General features: G+C 48.3%; 1 protein-coding gene across 8 annotated transcripts in view; it reads right to left on the bottom strand.

Annotated features, from left to right (window-relative positions):
* Positions 1–25,574, bottom strand: part of IFT122 (intraflagellar transport 122) — an 88,024-nt gene that overhangs the window by 23,843 nt on the left and 38,607 nt on the right. For all 8 annotated transcript variants that reach the window (XM_046668346.1, XM_046668333.1, XM_046668325.1 and 5 more), the window contains 9 exons: positions 23,552–23,749; positions 18,799–18,939; positions 15,308–15,361; positions 12,273–12,434; positions 8,101–8,267; positions 5,253–5,424; positions 3,691–3,793; positions 1,645–1,785; positions 414–508 (listed from right to left, as the gene is read on the bottom strand). In XM_046668346.1, coding sequence (XP_046524302.1) covers positions 414–508; positions 1,645–1,785; positions 3,691–3,793; positions 5,253–5,424; positions 8,101–8,267; positions 12,273–12,434; positions 15,308–15,361; positions 18,799–18,939; positions 23,552–23,749 — 1,233 coding nt within the window. The remainder of the gene's footprint in view (positions 1–413; positions 509–1,644; positions 1,786–3,690; positions 3,794–5,252; positions 5,425–8,100; positions 8,268–12,272; positions 12,435–15,307; positions 15,362–18,798; positions 18,940–23,551; positions 23,750–25,574) is intronic.

Here is a 25,574-nt window from a genome sequence, read left to right on the forward strand (position 1 = left end):
TGACAGGGCCAGGGAGGGACCTCAGGCCTTTGGTTAGGGCTGGACCTTCACCCATCTGGAAGAGCGGGCCCCATGGAACGTCTAACTCTGATCACTTTAGAGACAGCTCTTTGGCTAACCCAGAGTCTGCCTGAGTCATCCAAACCGGAAGCCAAAAACTAGAAAGGCCCATTGTAGCTCTGGCTTGCTACTTCAGAAGCCCACAGCTTGCTACAAGTCAAACAAGTGGCCAATCAAGGGAAATCAAAGTTCTAAACTTTGTCTCCCAGGAGGAGACGAGGATTTCTCAGCAGGTCATCCTGCCCAGTGAGTTTACTTTCCATCCAGAGGTCCCCTGTTCTTTAAGACGTGCCCAATGCCCCTGGCTCAGTAGGTGGCACCTCCGCCAGGCACCAGGCTCCTGGCAACCTTACCGTGTACCGGTGAATGGCGTGGTAGCCGTGGTACAGCTCAGCCAAGTGCTGGAAGTGGTGGAACTTGCTGAGCATCACATCCTTCTGGGCAGGATCTGCGGTGGGCAGCAGGAGGGGAGCAGGGCAGGAGGGAGGGGATGTGTCAAACCACGTCTAGAAGGAAGCGCTAGGCAACGGCACTGTTGCCAGTGTCAATTCTCCCTTGACACTGGGCCTATGCCAGGGAGAGCAGCAAAGAGGTGCAGTGATGGGAAAGGTGCTCTGTTTAGGAGCTGGGGCCCTCCTAAGACAGGTAAAGTCTCAGCTGGGCAGACACATGGTCAGGAAAAGCCTGAGGACATTTCTCGCAGGTTCTCCCAGATCCCACACTACACCCTACCAGGTGATTCCACCAGGGCAGCACCAGCCGCAGCAAGAAGAGGGTGATCACTGGCACCCAGACATGCCAGAGGAACCTGGCGGGGAGTGGGCAGATGTCAACTTTATGCATGCTCATCTCAGGCCTCCTCCCTCTGTGCCTTTCCTTATCAAAAGCACTGGCAACTGGCCAGAACAGAAAAATGCCACCTTACACCTGGGCTTGACAGTTTCCAAATTATAACCATGGCCTCTGTGAGGCTGATAGCAGCCTTATGAAGGAAGCAGGGCAAGACCTTCCCATGCTACAGATGGGGATGTAGAGCCTAGGAAGGAACTGGGACTCGATGCAAGTCACCTGGGCTGTTTTCCTACTTCTGCATGCTGGCTTTGGTCCAGTGAAGAACATCTCCCCGTCCCCTCCACTTTCAGAATTCCCTCAGGGCATTATGGGAAGTCTTGTGAAAGACAGCAACACTGAAACTACTTTCCTTCCTAGGATGAGTGAGAATCTGGAGTGCGTTATTGTAAAGTGATCTTTTTTTCATTTAATTAAATTTTTTTTTAAACCAGTGCTCACCCGGGTCCAGTTACGGGCTCCCAGGTAGCAGGGGAGAGGTATGTTCTGAATTAGGAACACAGGGCAGGACCTCCCAACTGTAACCCCAGGACAGCCCTCATACCATCCTTAAGCTTATGGGAGAACTGGAAAAAGATGACACACCAGATTATGCTGCTGCAAGACAGGGTTATGGACAATACATCCAATAAACAAGCCCAGGGCTTTAATTAAAACGTCCCAGCTCTTCCGATGTTTATCTTGGTGCCAGAGCGGGGCTGGGGAAAACAAGTGGCCTGGCTGATGTTTACTTACCTTGAGCTATATTGAGGCACTGCATGGACAGCATCCAGTAATAATAGGCAGCGTCATTAAATCTGCTCTCTACCACGGCATTGTGTGTGAGCTGCTCCAGCACCCTGACCGCCTCCTCCTGCCGCCCGGCCTTGTGGAATGCTGGAGGGGCACAAAAGCACACGCAGTTTGGAGAGGGTGATGGAATTCTGTGCGACTTGCAAGGGGCTGCTGTAGAAGTAGGACACTCATCAGAGCATTTGCAGCACTTCGTTGCTGGGATGCGCCTCTCAGGCCGAAGGCTATAAATAACTAAGGCTACATCCTGGAAAAGAGTACAGTGAGATATACTCATTTTTGGCTGGGAAAAGGCAACTGACTCTGGAAAGGCATGGCAGAAGGAAAAACCTGAGGGGCCAAATTGCAAGGCAAAGTCTGAGGATGGAACTGCTGCTCATCACCAGTGAGGTTTTGCCTCTGCCCCCATTCCCAGGGTAAAACTTTGTGACTCCCAAGGTGACACTAACAGGACCTGACACTTCAACAGGCTTGGGAGTTTACAAATTGCTACTGTTGCTGATTCCCTCACTGGGTCGCCACAACGGACTTATGAAGACTTTCTTAACAGGCTCTGCAAGGTGGAAGTCCTCAGCTGGTCTTCAACCAAGTGCTTTTGCAACAACCTTGAAAAACCTGGCTCAGTGTAGCAACCAAACATTTGTGAAAACAAGCAAAAAATCTCTCCATCGTCCTACATCCATTTAACAGAAATTTCCTGAGTCCCTAGTATGTGGCCAGACCCTTGGGACGCTTGGGGCTGCCAGGGAAGCACTTCAAAGCTGTGAGACTTGCCCACAAGTGGACACGCAGATGATCCAAATTCTCTGCTTTAGAGAAGGAAAAGGCCTGGCTTTTGTTCCATTCTCATCTCCAATCTCTTGTCTGAGTACCAAGTTACTATGGCGATGGATTCTTGGAAGGGCAGATACAGACAGATGGAGAGGTTGATGTGTTTTGCCCAAACATGCACATACTTCAGCAACTGGGTTCTCTGGAAATGCTGAAGCAGTAGAGAACATGCCGTCCTTCAATGGGGGCTTTTAGCTGAGGAGCTCCAACAGGGAGACATTTGTTCCGCAATGTGTCCGGAGGTGGCAACTGTTACCATATAGAAGTGTAAATGAGATGCTACAGAATATGACACACCCAACTTCAATTAGAAGACTTCCTAAAGAGGCAGCAAAACCGTCAGAAGAATCAGGTTCCTGAGTCAGGCAGCTCCTGGTCCAATTCTGGCTCTGCCACTCTCCGGCTTTGTGACTTTGCAAGGCATAGTTAGCCCCTGAATCTCTCCAGGGCTGCTGGCGAGATTCAAGTTATGGAGTTAAGTGCCCAGGTGATGTCTGACACAGAGAAGCCAGCCACATTTTTAAATTATTATTAGCAGGTAAACCTCCATACTTCCTTTTGCTCCTATTTCAGATAACTGCCACAGCTGGTATGCAGCTCACTTTACCAACGGAAATGCCGAGAAGCAGAGGACACTCCATTTATCTGAGCCAGAAACAGAACCCAAGTTTCTATTCACGGTAGAGGAAAGCGGCAGGGGAGACGGTGCCAGACACTCTGCGGGCATCCTCTCACTCTGTCCTCGCCCCACCCTGGCTCAATCTCCCTCTCTGCCACTTCCTTGCTTTGAGACTTCAGGCAAATCCCTCTACCTCTTTCAACCTCACTTTTCTCATCTACAAAACAGTACCTCCATCATAGGGCCTTTGTGAGGATTAAGTGGGAAGATACATTTGAGTGCACAATGCTTTGCTCATGGAGGAGGCATGACCTGCCTAAGGTCCTGAGCGAGTGAGTGATGGACCCACGCGTGCCCGACTCCAAAGCCCATTTCTTTCCACTGTTCCCCAGTCTTTCACCACTAAACACCTCACATCCCCAGGATAAAGTCATCAATCTTGGGGCCTATGAGGGGAGGGGCATGGCAGCCTTCCTGAAATGTGTGTCTTGGCAGTGCTCTCCTGCTCTGTCTGCAAGGTGCCAATCTGTGTGGCATACCTTTCTGGGCTTCCTCAAAACGGTCATTCTCTGCTAGCCACTGCGCATAGGGCACGTAGATGTCATCCTTAAATTCAGGATGCTTCTCACCCAAAGCAAAGGCCTGGAGGAAAGAGCAAATGCATTCTTAATAAAGCAGCCCCTGCAGCCCCCATGAAAACACAGCACTTGGCTGAATCCATTAGAGATGTCATATTTTGCCAGCCTGACAACTCAGAGGGGGAGAGTGCCTCCCCTCCCCACCCCCAGAAACGCAAAAACAAATCAGCTCTTTGAAAACAAAAGGCAATTAACAGCAATATGCAAGCGACTGGATTCAGTAACAACACAGTCTGTTTCTGGACCAGAGAAGCAGCACAGAATCGGAAACATTTTATTTTGAGGGTTTGCGTGGGCTCCTATAGCGCTGCAAACAGATTTCTTTTAATTGCAGGCGACACCTAAGGAAACAGAATTGACATTATCATCATCACTGCTTATTAGCTGTCAAAGATGACTGGGGACTAGGGGCTGTAGGGGACCCAGTGACTGCGTTAGCTAGGCTCCAGAAACACCTGTCAGGCCAGGAGGATGGGAAATGAGTCAGGGCGGACAGATGTGGCAACAGGGAGAAAGTTTGCCTGATGCACAGCCAGGACTAAGTAGTTCTAAGATGCTCTAATTTATGCTGTTTGAGAAATCTCCTGATAAATTTATTTTGAGAAGGCATTATTGCCTCTTTCCCTGGCCCCACCTTTTCTCATCAGTGACCTTGTCACCTCACCAAATGGAGCCACTCAGAGGGCAGACAAGAGGCAGACAGCTCTTACCCAGAAAAGGCCCTGCTATAGCTTTGTAAACTAGATCACAGCAGGCGGACGGGGTGGGGTGAGGACAGTGGGTGCAGCCTCTAATGCCCTTGGGGATGACTTTCAATCCAGAGCACAGGTAGTCAGTGACCTGGAGGGTGGGAGTCAAGCAACAGTCGGGGCAGCACATTGCTGCTTCTGACAGCCTCACCCCAGCCATCTCTCCTGTCGGCCTGGCTAATTCTTCTCACTGCCCCTCACGCCAGAAGGGTCCAGGTCAGTGGAGGGGTGGAGGAGGAGGAGCAACTGGCCCTGAAACAGCTCTGGCAGCCTGCACCTGGAAAGGTGTTTTCTGCAAAAATGCCACCCAGCAGGTTTTAAATGTCACACAAGTGTATCTCCGTGTCAGAGAGGTGTCAGCCTCTGGTGCTGGTCAGAGGCAGCTCAGACCAACAGCAGGTACTGGGGGTGTCATGTTAAATCTCACATCCCTGGTGTCTGTCACAGCTGGCACAGAGCCAGCAGTCCATAAAGCTTTTCTGAATGAATGAATGAATGAATGAATGAATGAACGAACGAAGATGGAAAGCTAGTACCAAAAGGTCCTCCAAGATGCTCTGGCTCAGAGAATTTGAGGGTAAGTCTTCTGACTGTCAGGCCAATGTTCATTCCCACAAGGAGGGCAGCTGCTCTCTACCCAAAGCCCAAAAAGCCCCACCATGGTCCAGAGCTCAGGCGGGACCATCTGACCCATGAGGTGTGCTCTGTCCTCACCTCATCCCAGCGCTGGGTCTCCACATGCAGCTGAACCAAGGACTTCAGGTCACCAATCTTCAGGTAGGTCTCAGCAGCATAGCCAGGGTTATCCAGCTTCTTGAAGTAGTGAGCACACATCAGCAGGGGCTCCCGCTCGGCCTTGTCCAGCTTACGGGCAATGTCGATCAACCTGGAGGGGCGAGAGTGCAGGAGGAAGGAGATGGACTCCTGTGAAGGAACCTGAGGGAAGGAAGTGGCATGGGCTTTCGGGGCTTCTCGAGGGAAGACCCTTTGTCAACTCATGTTGATGTCCCCAGTGCTCAATATGGGATGATGGCCCCTGGTGCTCGATGAGTGTACTCTGAAACATTGCGCAGTGACCAGGAGAAGTTGCCTGCTAAATGACACTATCTTCCCCACCTCATGTGCCTTTCCAGCAGGATCTGTGTATGGAAACAAACATCTACTGATCACTGACGGGGACGAGCACAGCCCCACGACCTTTCACATGTGTGACTTCACTGACTCTTCACCACCCTGAGAGGAAGCACTGTTATTCTCATTTCACAGAGGAGAAGACTAAAAGCTAGGGTGGGAGGCGGAGCCACCCGTCTAGGACACTGCAGCCAGGGAGTGGCAGAGGATTCCTTCCACCACTGTTCTGGGAATTCTCATAGGAAAGCAGAGGCAGAGGCATAAGAATTCTTCAGTGACAGCACCTCCAGAGGAAGAGGCATGTGTGGGGCCTGCTCTGAGCTCTGGAAGAAAGGCATACAGAAAATCTTGACTATGTCTCTCCTCCTGGTCAAGATGCTGACCACGGCTGACGGGACACAGGGACCACTCACTGGGTCCTTGCTTCGTCCCAGTGGTGATGGGCCCTCTCACTGCTCGTGGGGACATGGGGACTGGATGGAAAGTGCTTGTTCACTCTGGTCAGGCTGGGGTTTGGAGTAAAACCTGCTCTCCCAGGGGAATGGGGCTCTACCCAGCTTGCTCTTTGTGAGAAGGGAAGGAAAGCAGCTGTAACAGATCCCTGTCTCAGAGACAGGCAAGCTCAGGGAGGTCTGTCAATCTGCACTTAGAATAATAATGGTAACTAAAAATAACACCTCTCAGCAGAGAGGACACATTTTTAGGGAAAGGTGGTCCAGGCAACCCCTTAGAGCCCCTCCAGTCCCACCCATCAAATGAAATGTCCCTGGAGGAGAGGCACCTTTTACAGCCAGACTTGGAAAAGGGACAGAACATGCTTAATGTCTCTTTCCTGAATTAGTTAAGTATCCCCAGGGTAACCTGATACATATCAGTTCCACATGAAAGTGACATGAAAAACTAGAGAGGAGAGCAGAGCCCTAAATCTGCCTAGCTCCTTCCTACACCACCCCTTTTGTGAAAAGAATCATTTTTGGGGCCAAATCTGTGCCTCCCTCTTCAAGAAACTTTATTCGTGGACAAGAGAAAGATGGAGTGGTAGGTCACACACCAACGTTGCTTTGTGAGAGGCACACACACTAACTACATGGTGGGGTTCACAGGGTGACTTAATCATTAACCAGCCGCTCTCCCTCCCCAGGTCCTGCCTGGGCCACCTCTACCTGTGGACCACAGTGTGGCTTGCAGAACAGATGTTAGGGCTCAAACTGAGCCAACCTCAGGAGCTGCTCCCTCATCTCTTCTCCTTTGCCAGCTGTGGCAGCATGTGTGTGTACACGTGTGTGTGTGAGCATGAAGCCCACTTTCCCTGACCGTGGGAGGAGAAAGCCCTCCTGGTGGAGGTCTGATGCTCTAAGAGTCCCAAGACTGAATCCATCCTCTGTCCAGGCAGCCTCACCCCAAGCCTGCTGCTCTTCCGTTCTCTACCTTGGCAAGTGGCATGACTGACCACCAGGCCCAGAGCTCAGAAATCAGCCTTCAGCTCTCTCGCCCAGCCCCGCCCCGACACCCGCATCCAGTTGGGTCCTGTCAGTTCTAGCTCCTACATGTCTTTTGTTCCCTCAGGCGCCACATTCCCGCCTGGTAGACTATACTGGCCTCCCTACCTCTAGTTTTTCCTCCATTCTACACCTACTGCCTGAGTGGACTTTTGACAGCACAGCCCCAACCAGGGGTCCTCACTACCTAGTGGCAAATCTAAATGCCACAGTTTGATACCTGAGGCCCTCCTGGTGTGGTGAGCCCAGATCCCCTGCTGCAGCCAGCCAGCCTTCATTCTCCCACTCCTACAGCTTTTATTCCAAACACAGCCTGCTCGTTCTGTTTGTGCTGTTCTTCCAGCCTGGACATCCCTCCCCTTTCTGTCATCTCTGCCTCTTGAAATTTGTCAAGGTCCTTGATGCGAAGACCACCTCCAGGAGAAGACATTCATAGTTCCTCCCATGAGAATTCATGTCTCCTTCCTCGATGTGCTCAGAACTTTTCTTGTTCTTTTTCAGCTCCTACCTTTATCCAGGTTATGGGCACTGAAGTCAGCCAGATCAGTTTGGAGCTCAGTCCCATGACTTCCCAGCTGTTTGGCCTTGTCCTATCACTTGTCCTTGAACCTTGGTTTCCCTCATTTGGAAGATGGGCATGGAAACACCAATGCTTAGGGTGAGGGGGCAGAACCAAACGCCTACAAGGCATCACAGCCTCAATGGCTGGGTGTCTCCCCCTCCTCATTCTCGCCACCCTTTCCTCCAGGGACTCACTAAGCTCCTCAAAAGCTGCTTCAATGTCCAAGTCTCCCAAAAAGCTAGTAGTATCACATTTGGATTAGATATTTAGAGAAACACTATTTTTTCCCTTGTCAGTCAAAACCAAGAGCTGACATGACATGACATGACATGCTGCCAAATGCTTCTTGGGGCAGGGACTAAACACTTACATGTCAACCCAGCCATGGTCGCCACTGATCTCTATGGCCTTGACATGCTCTCCCGCTGAGATATACATCTCCACAGCGGCTTTGGGCTCGTTGATGTTTCTAGCCCAGTCAGCCTGTTTGGTGATTAGCATCTTTGTTTCTTTGGGGTCTCCAGATCCAAGGAAATCCTGAGGAAGCACAACAAACAAAAACACACTGGATTAGAACTTCCTGCTGCCAGCATTACGTCAGACTGCTGAAAGCTGGAGCAAGGAAGGGCTGCGTTTGGCTGAAGCGGGCGATCAGGATGCAGGCATGAGTCCATCCCTGGGTGGCTGACTGAGGGGCAGTCCCAGGTGTCAGGGAGGAGTGCTCACAGGCTGCCTCACAGGTGCCCCTGGGGGTACAGGGACAGTGTCAAGGACTGTGGCCCTCAACATTTCCTGCCCTTCTCGCTAATGCACATTTGTTTCTGGACTCTTTGGAGTACTGTACACAAACCCTATAGCACGGAGGCTCTATGATCAGGTTACAGTGTCTCTCACACAGAGTTTGATGTCTATATGACCATTCTATACAGTGACTCTAAAACCTGTTTGCACAGTTGTGAATATTCAGACCTACACTCTGAACTGAGGGCCCTCTGGGCCCTCCTCTCAACTACCACCACACTGGAACCACTATCACATCTGTTTTCTGATTCTATTCATGTTCTGTTGCTTGAACTTAGGGCATCATCCCCTTGGCTTTGCCCCCAGCTATTTGTGTAGGGCAGATAAGGAGCAGAAGTGTTTTTGGTTAATTACTTCTCAACTGGATAGTATCGGACCTATCCTGAGATCAGGTCTGCAGGGGTGGGGACAGCAGGAGGCCATGGGAGCTCTGAGGCAGGGGGAAGGGGCCTGGAGAGAACCTGTGAAGGAAGAGAAGCCTGTGGATCTGGAGGCTCAGGGGGCGGACCCCAGGGCCTGTGTTCCTTCCAGCACAACAGGGGGCTGGAGGGCCATGACCAGCTTCCCTGGGTTGGCCCTTGAATGTGAGAGAAAGCCTCAGAAAATCACCTCTTTTCAGGAAGCAGTTACCCAAAATACATATGTGAGAGTTTGCCATAGTTGAGGCAGCTTTGGTGCTGACATTTTTAAAGGTGGGGCTTTTCAAAAAGGGAAATTGAGAGCTCTTAGGGCCCAGATCTGCATTACTAGTAAGAAGCAGTTTGTCTTAGGAATAATGAGCCCTGCAGAGAGTGCTCTGTGTCAACCTCACAAAGTAAAAAATGCACTCTTTTCTCCATGATTAGCACTCATTTGTCAGGAAAGTACAGTCAATGTATGCTAAAAACCCACTTGAACAATTAAGTCTCTTTCTTTTTCCATTTGCTTTCAGGGTAATTGTGTACCCACTAAAATAATATATTAAATTGGCCTAAGACAACCAACTGTTTGAAGGGGAGCATCATTTACCCTGATGCTGGGGGTCCAATAAAAGACAGACCCACCTCGCTGGCCTTTGGTCTCTCTGGAGCTCACACATGTGAAAGCAGCCACTGACTATCTGCAGATGCCTAGTTTGGACCATTACAGACACAGCCTTTACTCTCAGCAGCTACTACAACGTGACTCTTTATGCCAGTGCAAAGCCAGAAACTCTGCTAACCTGGCTGGCTAAATGAGGCTAGGAGGTGGAGAAAACAGGCATCATACAAGAACAGAAATGTCCTTTAAAGTGAGGTGCTTAGTGCACTCGGGATGACTCTAGTGAGAAAGGGCAGAGGCCAAGAGTAAGCCATAAATTTGGGTTGTCAAAACAAGGAGACCAGCCAGGCACATAGCTCACAGGCTTGAAGGAGCCTCCTTTTGCCCAACAGCCCAGCTCTGGGAGCTCTGACCTAATTGAAGCTGAGTCTAAATGGTTCCTTCAAGGCTCAACACACTGGGTTTTCAAAGGTTCTTTGGTTCCATGAAGCTAATTTACAAGTTATCTGGGGTCATGGCAAAGACTTTGTCCTGGAGTGGACAGAAAGAGGCTGTGCTGAGTGATGAATGAGACTAAACAGTGTTCTCATGCTTGGTGATTTTGATAAGGACATACTACATAAGAGTTAAGAGCATTATAATTCCCTTTATCACCATATAAACATGTCACTTATCCGGAAAGCATACAATTTATTTGTACGTGGGAATGTAATTTAAAAATTTTCCAAAAACCAGATTGAATCTTGGGAAGCAATTTTCAAGTAAACAAAAACATGTCATGTTAATAAGCACTGTATCTCCCCTCACCCCAACATAATGTGTATGTACACATTTTCTTAAACTCAGACTACTGGGGGGGATTGAAATGGTACCAATCTACTTGGAATTGTGATAAAAAACTAAAACCAAAACCAACCCTCAGATTTACTTTCATAGAGAGGCAGACCAGATGGAGTGCGTAAATGGGCTACATTTCTGTGTAGGAGACTGTAGGTGCATGAAGCCCACCTGAAGTGTGAGGAGGGGCCTCAACGCAGGGGCAAGAATGGGGCTGGTTGGGGAGAGGTCTGAAGAAACAGCCACTCTGTGATTATGCTTGGCCCCTCTCATTTTCCTAACCATTCTACAGCTTGGCCTTTGTACAGGGCTTTCTCATACATTATTTTGTGCAATTCTCAGAACGAAGCTGTGCTGTAGCTATGTTACCCTCTAAGAAGGAAATGGAGGCTCAGCAAAGGGAAGAGCTTTTCCCCAGGTCACCCATAGGAAGGACCAGGACTCACACCAGCTCTCTGGATGCCAAGGCAAGGCGTTGTCTACTGTGCCACAGCTGCCTGCTAGGAAGTTTCAGAGGTTCCAGGAAGGGCTAATGGTCCCAAAGAACAACCATGTCCAGCTGTTCCTAATGCCTAAATTCTAACCCTAGGAATTCAATCTTTCAAGATTTTGTCTTCAGTATAAATGCTGTTATCCCCAGAAAGAGAAACACTGATTGAGGTGTTCTCAGTATGAATGCAGTGCTAAATCTCGTGTGTGTGTGTGTGTGTGTGTGTGGTGAGAGTATGGAGGGAGGGTAAAAAAGTTGAATAGGGCAAAGTGGAGGAGCCTGAAGCACCCAGATCTGAGGGATGGATCAAGGTGAAAAGACAGACTGGGACCCAGGTGCTCATCCAGGTGTTGATGACCAGAAACCCCTGGGCCACATCACAGTGACCCAGACACAACCTTCAGCCCCAGGATCTCACAGATGGTATAAGAAAAAAGAGCAGAGCCATCTTCGGGAATGGAAAAGCAGAAAGAAATGGGGACAATTTTCCATTTCAAACTTGTGAGCTAGATAATTGCCATTAATAGCCACTAATTGGTTGTGGCTGATGACTCACTTAATAACATTTTGAAATCTCTCTGACACTACCAAGAAAGGCAGGTTATCAAAGGCATCTCCATGGAAGGAAGAGCCTGATTGCTCGATGCACCCAAGGCTCTCTTCACCTTGTATTATGCTAAACTGCAAATGTCTTGATGGTCTGGGCTCCCCAGTGGGACTTGCTCTCATATAAGCCATGAGGAGCCTGCTCCAGGAAGATCTCCCTCATGTACCCAGACCTTTTGGGGACTACCTTAACAGGGGCCCTCCAAATGCAAGAGGAAATCTCCATCATCACCCATGCAGATGATGTGGAGGGCACTATGCACACGCCAGGGCTGCACCTGAAAGCACTGGAGGACAGGGACTCTGTCATGGTGTCTCCAAGGCCCCGTGCGAAGCCAAGTACCAATTAGAGAGCAGGCGCTCAGGACACCTTGACTAGAGTGAACCACATTGTCCTGTATAACAATGGTAGAACCAGTTCATACCTGGAGACACTGATTCCCAGTGGCTTCTAACAAAGGTTTGAAAGAATTTGCGGGAGACAGCCCTGAACCCTGAACATTTAATGAAGGGACTAGGCTGGTTTAGACTCACAATCTATCCAGCTCCATCTCTGACAAAGGTCTGAACTATCATACTCTGTCCCTTTGGTGTGAGCCTGAAAGGTCAGTTTTAGGTTAGCTTCAACCAGTGGCCGTTGATGGTTCCTTTGTTTACCAATGTGCCCACATCCTTTCTGAGGCCATTGCTGTTTTCCATCTGTACCACCTCTAGGGGTAAACAACTTGGACAACGCAGTGTCAGAACACTGGTGGGCACTGGGGCCCGGGATGTGGGTGGCACATTACCTTGGCATACTCAAACATGCGGAGGTCAGTGTACATGTCGAGTGCGAGGTTCTCGTGCCCGCTCCTCTTGTACAGTTTGGCTGCCTCATGGAACTTCCCCTGATAGGAAAACACATCTGCCAGAAACAGGTCATTGTTGGTCTCTCCTCGCTTCTTCCTCTCCTGGAAAAATTAGAAGCACAGGAAACGGCCTCTGCAGCCATGGCAGGAAGCAGCCTTTACAAAGGTTAGATGTTGCTATTTCAAGTTAAGCCCCTTGGGCCTTCCTACTGGAACCTACACTTGGCTCCTGGGCTGTTGTGTCTCTCACCTAGGTTTCTGGTGGGAGTGCTTGACAACAAAAGCAGATTGTTTTTTCCAGATGAGTGAAGATCAAAAGAGACGCAAACTTTTGTTTGTTTAATGGAAATTCCTCAGGGCTGCTTTCTTGTATATTCTTCCCAGGAAACAACTCCAGATTAGGATGGTGTGTACTACTACACTTGTTGATGGCCCCCAAGCTCCCAAGACCTCCCACATCCCCAGGCCTGGTTTGACCAAGTTGTGACTCACGATGATGGTGGACAGGAGAAAACTTAAGTTGGTTTCAAGAAGGAGACCAACAAAATGTATAATGAGTCTTACTATGTCCCTGTCTCTAAAGGGAAAGTAAGCCATGTCATGTGCTGAGCACCCACTAGGCACAGGGTATATACTTCCCACATGGACCCAAGGATGGATGGTGCCACCTAAGTGTCCCACTGAGGAAAGCTGAAATTTAGAAGAGGAGCAGGTGGAGGTCATATAGAGCTGGCATTTGGACTCAGTCTGTCTGACTCCAGATGCTTTTGGTACCATAGAACAGCACCTTTGGAAACAAGTGATGGTCCCCAACAACACACCTGCACGGGCACTCACAGGCACTCACATGTGTGCATACATGTGCTCGCACACACAGACGTGCAGCAGTGCTGAGGATGAAGAGAAGTAACCGGCACACTCCTTCCTCTTGTGTTAGGGAATATTCATTAGTCTATAGCTCAAGTATTTGTAAACATTCACTAGCACCCAATCTCTCATCCCCAGCAGCTTCCTTTTGCTTGCTTTCTAGCAACTGTACCACAGTGGAGGAAGATGAGACACTGAATCAAACTCTGAGACAAGCTGGTGAAAGTTTTAACAGCTGGAGGCAACATGCTTCCCTACTGACAGAAACAATAATAAAAAACCAAAAAACTACACATAGTGTAGGCTCATCAACCAAATAAACTAACTCCTAATTATAGGAAATGAATTAAAATCTTGCAGTGAGATAAAGAAATAGGTTTCACTGGGCATGGAATTCATTCATTCTAGGTCACAGAATATCATCATGATCAATAAAAACGATTTACATTCAGTATGTACATAGCCATATGCGCAGATTCTCTTCCTGTCATATCAGTGGAGTTACATCTCACCTGTTCAAAACGAGCCTAGTAAGGAATTTTGGTTCTCGAGAATAATGCTGAATGCCAAGAAGCAAGTAACTGAGGCCTCAGAGCAGCCAAAATGGATCCTCACTTGAAGACACTTTACTCTTTTTCAAGAGACAATTCTTACAAGTTTACTTTAACTGACTGCCCAGCTCATAGCACACTAGAAGAGACATTAAGACAGAAACTCAGTAAGTGGTCTTCACAGAGGTCAGTTACCTTTGCCTAGAGAAAAATTATGTTCCAGGGCTCCAGATTAAGACCCCTAGATCCAGACCACTTGGTTCACAAATGCTAGCCCCTGACCTTAGTAAGTGGTACTGGGCATTCCTGGTAGATGGCTCTGAATAAACCCTTCACCATGCAAGTAAGCAAACAACGGAAGATACAGACGCTCCTTACTATGGTGCTGGGGGTGGAAGTGGGTGTGGAGGGGGTACACCAGGAGCAACTTCTTAGATGGCAGCACGACCTAAAGACAGCATGAGCTTGGGAAATAGACAGAACTGGCTTTGAATTCCAAGTGAGTTTTTGTCAGTAGACTCTTGGGGATGTGACACAGCCTCTCTGAGCCTTATGTATCAAAAAGGGATAAGAACAGTATCTGCTTCATTAAGTTGTTGTGAGGATTTAAAATAGTGTACACATCGATTACGCGTGGGGCACAAAGCAGCCACTCAACAAATGGCAACTATTATTAGGCTTAGCAGGCTGTGAGCTCCTGCAGGTCTCTCTTCCTCTCAGCTCTTTGCACAGTGGGCTCAGCACAAGGCTTGGCCCATGACAGGTGTTTATTATGCTGAACTGAATTGAAGGGACAAGACATTTGCTGATTTCCTCACTGCTTCCATATGGGAATTCAAATGTATCTCACCCTCCCATAGCCTCACAATAAATCTGTTCAGGAGAAAAAATATGTATGCCTTTTTACAGACAGTCAGACAGCACTAAGATACACAGGAATTAAGAATATTGTCTACCACCACCCAGCAAATGGTGCAAGTAGAACCAACCTCTTTAGCACGCCCAGCCTTCGCGGCTTTGGTGGATGAGGTTCTCATCCAAGAATGGTGGGCTGGGGAGAGGGCTCCAGAGCTCCCCAGGTGCCCGGTTCAGTCTGCATGCCTCCTTCCCCAGGTCCCATTGCTGTGGGTGGGGCCCAGATCACATGCATTTGGGAAATGTCTTCTACAATGGCACATTATTGGAGCCCTAGAGGATGGTAACTAGCTAACGAGCACAAGGATGAAAACCAGTTACTGAGAACCTGTTTAATCCTCCCAGAAACCCTGCAAGGTAGGTCTCATCCCTTTTCACAGACAAGAAACCAAAGCTCAGAGAGATTAGGAACCTACCTGCCTCACCCAGCTACCAAGTGACAGACTGTACTTCTTGCTCCCGTGTGCTGTCTCCCCCTGCATGGCATGCTCCTCCCCCACAGCAAGGTGTGGCCCGGATGCCCAGATACCAGTGGGCTCTGTTCACATGTCCTCAAGGCTCTCGCCTCCTAGAAGGGCTGCCTGTAAACCACTGACGGCAAGTCTGGGCTTTCTTGAGAACGAAAAGCATTTCATTGTTTACCTCAATGCTGTTGATGAGCTCCAAATATCGGAGGTCTTGTACTCTGGTGAAGGCCTACAGGAAAATATAATAAAAAAATAAAATCAGCTGCCTTCTGGGCTTCAAAAGTGGGTGATTGGCTGGAGGTGGGAAGTCAAGCTTCACAAAGTGAGCCAGTAAGGAGGGAAAAGAAGCAAGCATTGATTAATCACCGTCTGTTCAGGGGAGTTATACCACTCAGTGAGGTACGGCTTTATCCCTGGGATTAGTCCATACAAAGAACAGCAAAGAAGTCCTGGCTGCATCAATCACTTTGGGATTAGGTAAAACAAAACTGTGATACTGCAGACTGTGGTGGTGCCTGCTTGGAGGAATCTCTGTAAAAGGGAAGAACAAGCCAGTCTGACACTCTGAGGCCGTGGCATCAGAGCGGGAGTGGGGAAGAGGTACTGACTGAGCAGAGATTGCACGTACATCTGGGTGACTTGGACAGAAAGGAGGAGACAGCAACGCTTACTGACGGTGCATAAACACAGGGCACCCAGAGCCCATGGTACCAGCACAGAGGGAGAGGAGGAGGGGAAATCTGAGAAGGAATAAAGATGGTTTCTGGGAGGAAGGGGGAGGTAGGGAATGAATCCTTCCAAGCCCCTGGAAGGCGAGCTCTTACGTAAATCCTACAAGTGCAGCTCTTGCCTTGGACTCGCAGGAAATCCAGAGACTTTAACCCATGGGCTGCTGGAAGTTTCTAGGCAGCCTTTCTCATGCAGATTGATGTTAGCTAAGCCTCTTTTGCTACTTTCAGATTCTACAAGGGGTTTGGAGGAGCATAACCCATTCTGTCAGGCTATTTTCATGTGGGTTTATTGTCAACATTTCTACCCAGCTGAGTTTCTTTACATTGTCCTGTTTGAAATGGGTTAACACACTTCTATAGGAGGCAACAGATCCAGAAGCCCTCAGAATATGAAATACAGAACAACCCTGGCCACTTGCAGCCTCTACTTAGCTGCATGACATCTTCCATCCTAAAAAGACTTGGGGAAATGAGCAAGTCATCCGGCCTCTGGCTGCCTCACAGATGACCACAATGTGACTTCAGCTTTTCATCCCACACGGCTAGGCATCCTGTCAGGGGCTGGGACCTAGGGATGAATATGACTTGGCCCCCATTCCCTTCTGCAAATCAGGGGCCCATATGCTAAAAGGGGAGGAAGGCAGATTAAACAGACCATTAAATCTCCCTGAGCTAAGAGCTATACAAGTCTGAACTAGAAGCCCTGGAGAGCACAGACCCACTGTCTAAGCGCAGGCAGTGGCAGAAGGCAGGATTAAGTAAAGCATCACAGAGCAGGAACCTGGCAAATAGGTACTCCTAGAGAGGAATTTCCTTGAAAGGGTAAGGCAGGCATCACATGAGCAAAGGGATAGAGGGCTAAGAGCTTCGATGTTCCTCACTGGAGATCTCATAAAGCTTCTAGATCTGGGCTTCCTTAAAGCAACATTAAAGGGGCAACTTGTAATGTCTGGTAAAGTGGCAGAGAGGAAAGAACGAGCTTTCTAGGTCTCAGTCCTAGCTCTGAGACTTTCCAGCTGGGGAGCCCTGAACCAGGCTCCCAACGTCTTCTTTATGGAAAGGGGCAAGCTAGTGATGCCCTCTCCAAGGGTCTTTCTAGTTCTGCTCTGCTAGGATTCTAGGATTTGCGACTTGAGAAATTCATTTCCAAGTTCCTTCAGCCCTGACACATTCTGCAGAGTCAGGGGTGCCCTAGCTGGAGTGGTCAGAGTCACAAGGCCCATGAGTAACTTCAGCAGAGGAAGTGCAGGACAGGGAAGCATCTGCAGCTCTGCTCAGGACAGTGGTCCCAGGTGCTGAGCGGCTTTCCTCTGCCATCTAGTGGGCACACCAGTCTACCGCTGGGAATCACCTCCATGTGTGCCTGAGTGACTTGGCAAAGCAGAAAAAGCAAGCCTGGGCACTTGGGATCTGGACATAACGATCAAATTCTAGTCTATGGTCAAAATCTTGTGGCTTTAATACAGTAATTTCTGTTCTCAGGGAGCGTTTGGGGGATAACAGGACTCGGGGAGGGGGAGGTGGTTAAACAAATGAAGGGTCATTTCAGTTTTCATCCAAACATTTGCTAAGCTCCTAACAGTGCTTGGCCGTGTCGGCTGATACTAAGAGGAGGTAGGTGTTTAATCCTTGGGTGTAAGGAGACGACAACCTATAGGAAGACTTTTAATTTCATTCCAGGCTAAAAACAAAACATATTCGAGGGATCCTTTGTTATTCTTCATCTCTCCTGGCATTTCTGGGTGAGGCAGGAGAGGGAAGCTATGGAAATGCTTCCTTCCTCTTTTGAATTCTTAAAAGACTCTTCTATCAACACTTTTCTGACACTTAGTACACTTATAAGTGTAATTATTATATAACGATAATTTTACTTGTTTTGATAACAGCTAGCATTTATACAAACACTCTTAGCTTTAGAATCCCTTTTACAATGTGGCAGTTAAGCCTAGTGACACTGTGACAGGCAGGCACGACGGTGTCTCCCCTTAGAAATGGGAGAACTAAGGCTCTGAGAGAAGTGGCTTGCCTGGGGTCATCTAGCCTGTACATGGCAGAGCTGGTTCTCAACCAGGCTTCTGAGTTCTAGTCTGCTCTTGGTCCACTCTTTTCATGCCTAGGAGTCTTGACTCAGCATGGGGCCAGCATCACAGACCTCTGTAACTCCTTCCCTACCAGCTTAACAGCATGGGCAAAATGAGTATCGGAGTAATTGGCTGTGGGAAGGTAAAGAGGGAAGGGAGAAGTAAGGGAGAGGGGGTTAGAGGCCATTCCTTCCCCCTACCTCAGGTTCCAGATGGAAACCTAACTTAGAGACATACTGATTTTCCTAATGTGTAGAAAGGGGTGAAATATTTTCAGCCATTTCTGTTGTTTTAATAGACTGAGTCAGGAAATGACACTGTGAATCAAGGCCACGAATCATGCCATGAAGTTATGTGGGGAGTGAGAGAGCTCGACTGTCTCTTCCACTACACTTAGCAGAGTGCCAAGAAAAACAGCATTGTGTAATAAATGGCCTAACACCAATAAGTGCTTATACCAATAATAAAAGCTACCATTTACGAACTGCCTATTATGTGCCAGGCTTTTAGCTAGGTGCTTTACATAAATGATAGCTAGTAAGAGTGACAGCCAGAATCTATCAGATGCTTCTCCCGGGTCAGGCTTTACAGGCATTATTGCATTAGATACTTACAACTTTGTGAGAATGGGGCCAATCATCACCCTAATTTTACAAACGAGCAACCTGAGAAAGGCTGTTGCCTGCCCAGACTTACGGTTAGGAGGTGTCTGAGCTGAGATCTGCACCCAGGTCAGTCTAACTCCAGAGCACTAGAGCCTGTGTCTGCCTCTCCACATGTCACCTGGACCCCCTTCTGTCCTTCAACGGACCCTCTAAGGACCAGATTCCAGCTCATGCTGTCTAGATGCTTACCTTCTTTGCTGTTTCGAATTCTAATCCTTCTAAAGCTTCCATGGCCAGCTCACGCCAATCAGTGTCTGTCACACCCAAGCAAGCAATTTGGTAGGCTTCTTTAAACATTTTCCTATCCAAGTACTGGTACATCGGAGCAGACTGCAGGATTTCATCAAAAGGAAAGAAGATTGCTTTTAGAGTAATAGAAAGAGTCAGATTCATACAAAGCCTGACTCCAGATGTGTGCACCAACTTAATTACAAATGGCTGCAGAGCAACACTATAATGTGTCATCAGCACCCTTCTCAGCAGCACCCTAGCCCACCCTACGTGCCTTCCATTCTGCCACCTCCTTTCAGAGCCCAACCATTGTGCTCAGCAGCACAAACTTCCTGCCCATCCTCCCCTCCACCTCCAGTCCTGCCTTACCACAAGATGTCACCCTCATCTGGAATAGCTTTGCCCCTCCTCACCCTCTGGAAAGTACCTATTTGGCTTTCAAGTCACTGTGAAAATGTCATCTCTTCTGGAAAGTCTTTGCTGACCCCTCAAGGAAAAGAGTCTGAGTTTCCTTTGCCCTTTGTCCAGATCTCAGATTGTGTTGTAATTACAAGCCTGTCTCCCCTGCAAGGCTGTGCACAGCCTGAGGGCAGCAGTGGGGTTGTAGTAACCCTCCTCAGCAGGTCCTCGGTCTACTTGCTGGGGGAATGAACTTTACTGTGAGGAAGGGGTCTGGAATGGCCTCTTACAAAGAGGGCAGAGAAACCCTACCCCAAGAAAGGTAAGAGATTTGCTCCAGGTTACCCAGGAAGGCTCTAGACACACCTCTCCTAGTTCTCTGGTGCTGGAAACCTTCCTACCATCCCTCCTTCCTGATGGGGCTGCCTCGCTGTGTGTGACACCTGTGAACGGTTCCTAATAACTTCTCTTCTTAGGTTTACACAGTGCTTTTGGATCTGTCCTCAAAGCCCTGTGTCATAGGTATTATCACTCCCTGATTATAGCCCAGGAGGCTGACACTCAGAGAGGGCAACTGACTGATCTGAGGACACAGAAGTGGCATATGGAAGACCTGGGGCTGGAGCTCGGGGTGACCTGACTCCAGGTTCTAGGCTCCTTCCTGCCTCTGGATGTGTATGTGTGCGTGTGAGTGAGTGTGTGTGTGCACACACGAGAACAAGTCTGAGCTAGGCCTGGGTGTCTTTAATAACTAAAGGACTTGCCCATGTTTGAGGCCAGCCTGTGAGCTGAAGGGAAGTGCACCTCCTGGATTCCTGGGCAGTGGAGATCAGTGAGCCAGGACCCCATGCTAATGGTTCCCAAATGTAGAGCCGGAAGTGCTGTCTTCTCCATTTGGGGCCTCTATCTTTGAAATTTCCCGTCTCCTTTTTTAGCTTTGGAGTTGAAGGAAATTTTTTTCTTTTTAAGCCATCTTACCCTCTGACAGCAAGATGTGGCTGCTTCTGAGTGCTGATCTTTTCTACCATATGTGCCACCCCATCCACCTTCCCTCCTCTCAGCGGGGCAGCAGGGTATGGACTGGGGAGCAGTTGAGCTAGAACCCTAGGCCTGGGTCAGACACATCATGGCTGTGTGATTTTTTAGCTAACCTGATTAACTTCTGTTTAGATGCCCTGCCCAGCCCACAGGCTACCAAGGGCAAACAAGAGAAGTGCTTTGAAAGCGATAAAGTGAGAGCAAAAAGTGAGCATGCCCATTACTGCCTCTTTATTTTCTCAGCACCAGTTCATCATCATCTCCCGAACTCTCCAGATTTGTTCCCACCCCGACCTTTCTCTGTTTGAAACACCCTTGCTGCTCCTTTCTGCCTTCCCAGACCTTTCAGGGCTCAGATTAGGTGTCACCACCTCCTGGAAGCTTTCTCAAACTCCCCATGCACAATGAGCTTTCCTTTCTAAACTCCTTTAGTGAGTACCTTCCATTCCAATTTAGTTGTTTTGTAGTGTTTACTATTTTAACATGGTTAATAATAATAGGAATTGGGCTAGACAAAACCAGAAAGATGGGTATATTTAATCCCACTGCATTACACTCCAGAGAGTGAAAGGAAGTGTTTGAGGTCATAGCTGGTTTAGACTGACTGGTGCTGGAAACCTTCCTACCATCCCTCCTTCCAGATGGGGCTGCCTCACTGTGTGTGACACCTGTGAACGGTTCCTAAGCCAGAACTCAAAGCCAGTGCTCCTTCCCCTGAACTGTACAATTTCTTGCCATGCTGAATGCCCCAGGAAGGTGGGACAGAGACTCAGACAGGCACATCAGAATTGAGCATACAATGAATGGTTAACATTTGGGCTTGCTTGGGAAGCGCAATCGGAGAGTGGGAGTTTTAAAAATATCCTAACTGAACAAATGCCCTCTGAGCTCCACTTTATCTCACTGTTGCATTCCAAGCATGAAGTCACCACCCACCCTGAGAAGCCTGAACTAGAGCTTGCTGGCCTACTTGGCAGCCCTGACAAACCAGTTCTTGCACAAGATGATGTAAATTTCGAAAGGAAACCAGAAATCCCCAGAGTGTGTATGATGCTTTCTCCCTCCTCTCTAGGCGAAAACCACGGGATGGCTGGAGGCAGAGGCGACAGATAAATAGCCTTTGTCTTGAGTCTGTCTTTCCTAACCCTTGGCAGTTCTGACCTGCTGCATCAGCAAGATGGCCCTGGGGGGGCTCTGGCTTCTGAATCTTAAGGGCTTGGCAGAGGGAGCCCCAGGCCACCCCTTCGGCTCCTCTTGGCTGGCGAAAGCCAAGGAACAGCAAACTGTATTTATCTTTGAGGTCAGGATGGCAGTCTTGGGGGAAGAACTTCCAATCAGCACAGCTGGTTTGGCACGATGGGGGAGGACTGGGTTTCTGGTGGATGTGGTACATGGGTGTGGGATGGGGAGCAGATGAGGACTGCAGGGAAACAGTCCAGCAGGCGTTGTTCTTGCCTCTCCTCCTGCCGCCACTTCTACCCACTTTTCTCCCTTCTTTCTCTGGCTTTTTTTCTCTTTCCTTTTCCTCAGATCTGAATTCCACTAACATTTATTGAATAATTGCTCTGTGTCAGACACTAATAATTCTTGCAGCAATGAAGAACAAGGATATCATCAATTTAGAGGAGGAAGGGGACTCCAGCCCCATTCTTTACAAGCCAAGCCAGGGACAGTGAGTGAAGGCAAGGTGCGTGGAGGGAATGTAGATTGATGTAATATAGCTGAAGGGCAATCTGGAAAAGTCTAAAACTCTTTCAAATGTACATAGCCTTTGACCCAGCAATTTCACTTCTAGGAGTTTATACCAAGGAGCTAAGCTGGGATAGGTTGAAAGACTTAGCTAGAAAGATGCCCACTATCTACAACAGCAAAAAAGCTGTAAACAGCATAAATGTCCAACAATAGGTCCTGGTTGAGTAACTTGTGGAACATCCATGTGACAGAATAAAAAGCAATTAAAAACAATGCCGGGGGTAGGGGAACAGGGTGAGGGGTGTGCTTATAATAAAAGGGCAACCCAACACTGGGGATCTTGTAGGTTGGTGGTGGATACATGAACCTACACAGATGATAAATTTGTACTGTAATTTTGCAAATTGTTACCAATGGGGGAAACTTGGCAAGTTGTGCAACAGATCTCTGTATGATTTCTTACAACTATATGTGAATCTACAACCATCTTAGTAATTAAAAATTCTAGAGAAGTACATTTATTGACATGGAGCCATGTTTCCAGTACATTGCTGAGTGAAAAAGCCAGACTGCTAGTTGATAGCCAATAATTCATACAAAGTAATATGTAAATGTTAGGTTAAATTAGAAGATGGTAATGAAGGTGATTAAAAGTCTCTCTCTTATTTATGATCCACATTCAGTAAAGTACAGTAGATCTGAAGTTTCATCTACAGGAGCAATACTTATAGATAAAATCACAAAACAATATTTATGATGACTACACTTTTGTTTAAAATGTTTATATAAAACCATAGACTCAAATTGTATACTATGCATAGAAAAGGTCTGGGTAGATATATTTCAAAATCTTTAAGACTGATTCTTTCTTGAGGATGGGATTCTGAGGGCTAGTCTCTCCTAGGTGCTCGTCTGCATTTTGTGAGAGTTCCACAGTGGGCACGATGCACCTTGGAGCAGACAGCAGCTGGGACAGCTGTGATTAGGCCAGCCCTGACTAAGGTTGTCAATCTCTGTCCTCCTGTCTATGTTCCTGCCCTCCTCCATTCCAAAGCTCCAGACTACAGCCCCTCATTTCTGCTCTGGCCTCCTCCTAGTTTGAAGGATTTGTACAGATAGTCCCATGCTCCCTTTTTGGCTCACAGACCTCAGCCCCCACACCCCATCTCCCTCAGATTCTCTTTCTCTCACACATGCCACCCACCTCATGCACCTGTGCAGACACTCTGCTGGACTTCCAGCTTTGCTGGCTTGCTTCACTCTGTGCCCACCACAGCTGTCAGTGAAACACACTCTGTCTGCTGATAGACAACCCTGCATACCCCTCCCCATCCCTACCAAGGAAGAGGGATCAGAAAGAAATGCAGGCTCAGTGAGGTTGAGCTGTCTGCCCAAAGACACACAGGTTGCATGGGGTAGAGACAGGGTTTCAGGTTCAAATCCAGAGTGCCTTCCATGACAACACAGCTGCCACTCTCGTCTCTCTTCCTTCTCTCCTCGCCAAAGCACCAGTGAGGGGCCTGGCTTTCCTGGTTTTGTTTGCCCTGCCCCTGCTTAGAGCTGGCTCGTGCCCCCAGGTTACCTGCGGCACCTCCACGGCCGACATGGAGAAGACATGGAGGCAGAAGATCTTGGAGCCGTTGTAGCCGACCACGAAGCCCTGCAGCTTCTGCTGGTGCACGGGGAAGGTGCTGGCTTTGATGTTGAGGTAGCCTCCTCCTGAGAAACAGAGCATGTCCTCACACTGGGTGTTCCAGGCCACGCTGTTGGCATTCGGTTCCTGAGGGACAGGCATGGTGAGGATCCTGTGACAACCACCCTGGGCTTTGGCACCATTCCCACATTCAGTCAAGTACCCTTTTTAAAACCTGGGTTAAGCTAAATTGCTAACAGTGGGATGGAGGGAAAGGGAGGAAAAGGGAATCAGAAGAAATGGAGAGAGGCATAGAGGCAAGCTCGTCTGTGGATTTGTGTATGTTGGAATTTTTTAATAAGCAAGCGTTACTTTTGAAAAAGAATATTATCTCCAAATATTAATCACTACATAATACATAAGAAAATCAGCAAAGTGAATTCTACTTCTGTTAAACAATGAGTATTCATAGCTATGCATTGAAGAAGGTGTAAAGGGACATATTCCAAAGAATTAACAGTGATTGTTTTGGGGTGGCTAGAATTGTGGGTGCTTTTATTTTCTACGTTTTTTGTTTGTCTGAAATTTTCTTTTAGTCATGAACATCTACTGTGTTTTATAATAAGAAAAAGAACAGTGAGTTATTTTTAAAATTAGAAAATAATATATTGTCTCTGCATTTATAATCCACACACTGTAAAAAGCCACCCTGGGAGGCAGGCACCCCTGCCCACCTCCTCCCAGTTTTCTGCGTGGCTCTGAGCCCCGGGACCAGCAGATGTTCATACCTTCCTGCCTAGAATCTTTTACAATATCTGAATCTCTTATAATGAGCATGTATTCCTCTTATAATGAGGAAAAAAAATACAGCTCTTTTCATGTAAAGAGGGCAGGGGCAGTAGAGAGGAGAAAAAGCTGAGAATACTTATGTCTCCTGGCCAAGTCTGAGAATTACCTCCCTGAGCCCACTACAGAACCCTCACCGGGGACTGGGAAGGACACCCCCGTTCCCTTCCTATATGAGTCTAGGCTAAGACACAGAGTCACAACTGGGCAGCTAATCTACCTTCAGGCATGGTGTTGAGGTAGGGCAGAAGAGAAGGAACATGGAGGGCCCTATTTTGTGCCAGCCACTGAGCAAGGCACTAATGGTATCTTGTTTAGTCCTGTAGCAATTCTGAGAGGGGGTAATTGTCAGTTCCATTTTAGAGGTAAGGAGAAATTGAGGCTCAGAGAAGTTCACTAACTTGCTCAAGATCACACAGTAAGTAATGAAGGCAGGACTGGAGCCCAGGTCTGTCTGAAGGCAAAGCCCATGCTCTTTCACCTAAACCACTCTACCTTCCCAGTGATGTGAGTGAGTGGTTATCAACTGAGCCAGTTGCAGCCTTGGGCTTCTGGTAGCCAGGTAGTCCTTTCCAAATGACCAAGGTACCTCCCTACTCTAGCACCCCTCCGCCCTGCTGATTCTGCTGCTGAGGACAAGGGGGAACCCTGGTAAGGGAACCTCAATCTTCCCACAATATTGGGAAACCTGTAGTGGCCAAGGGAGCCGGTCAGGGGAGGTTTCAGCTTTGGGAGGCACTCACTTCAGGAAAATGGGCCCTGACCACTTACAAAGCCCTAAACAGGCAGAGAGCAGTGCTGAGTCCAGTAGAAAGCTGGCCAGGTGCTGGGCACAGAGCCTTTGGGCTCTCTCCAGTGACACACTTCCCACTTCCTCCAGCCACAGGACCAAGTGGTGTGTAAACAACGCCTGTCCCCCCAAACAGTTCACATTTTGCTGGCTCTTATAGCATCCTTGTGAAATAAGTAGAAGGGAGGGCTTCCACTCATCTTTTCCCTTCTCTGAAATGACAAAACTGGTCCTGTTTCCTTACTGTATCTTAGGTCATACACAGATATAGGCAAGCCCCCAGTAGCTGAGAAGCAGACTTTTTCAAAATCATCATCACATTAACCCATGCACAGA

Source organism: Equus quagga, chromosome 1 (genome assembly GCF_021613505.1).
Source record: "Equus quagga isolate Etosha38 chromosome 1, UCLA_HA_Equagga_1.0, whole genome shotgun sequence".
Taxonomy (NCBI): Eukaryota; Metazoa; Chordata; class Mammalia; order Perissodactyla; family Equidae; genus Equus; species Equus quagga.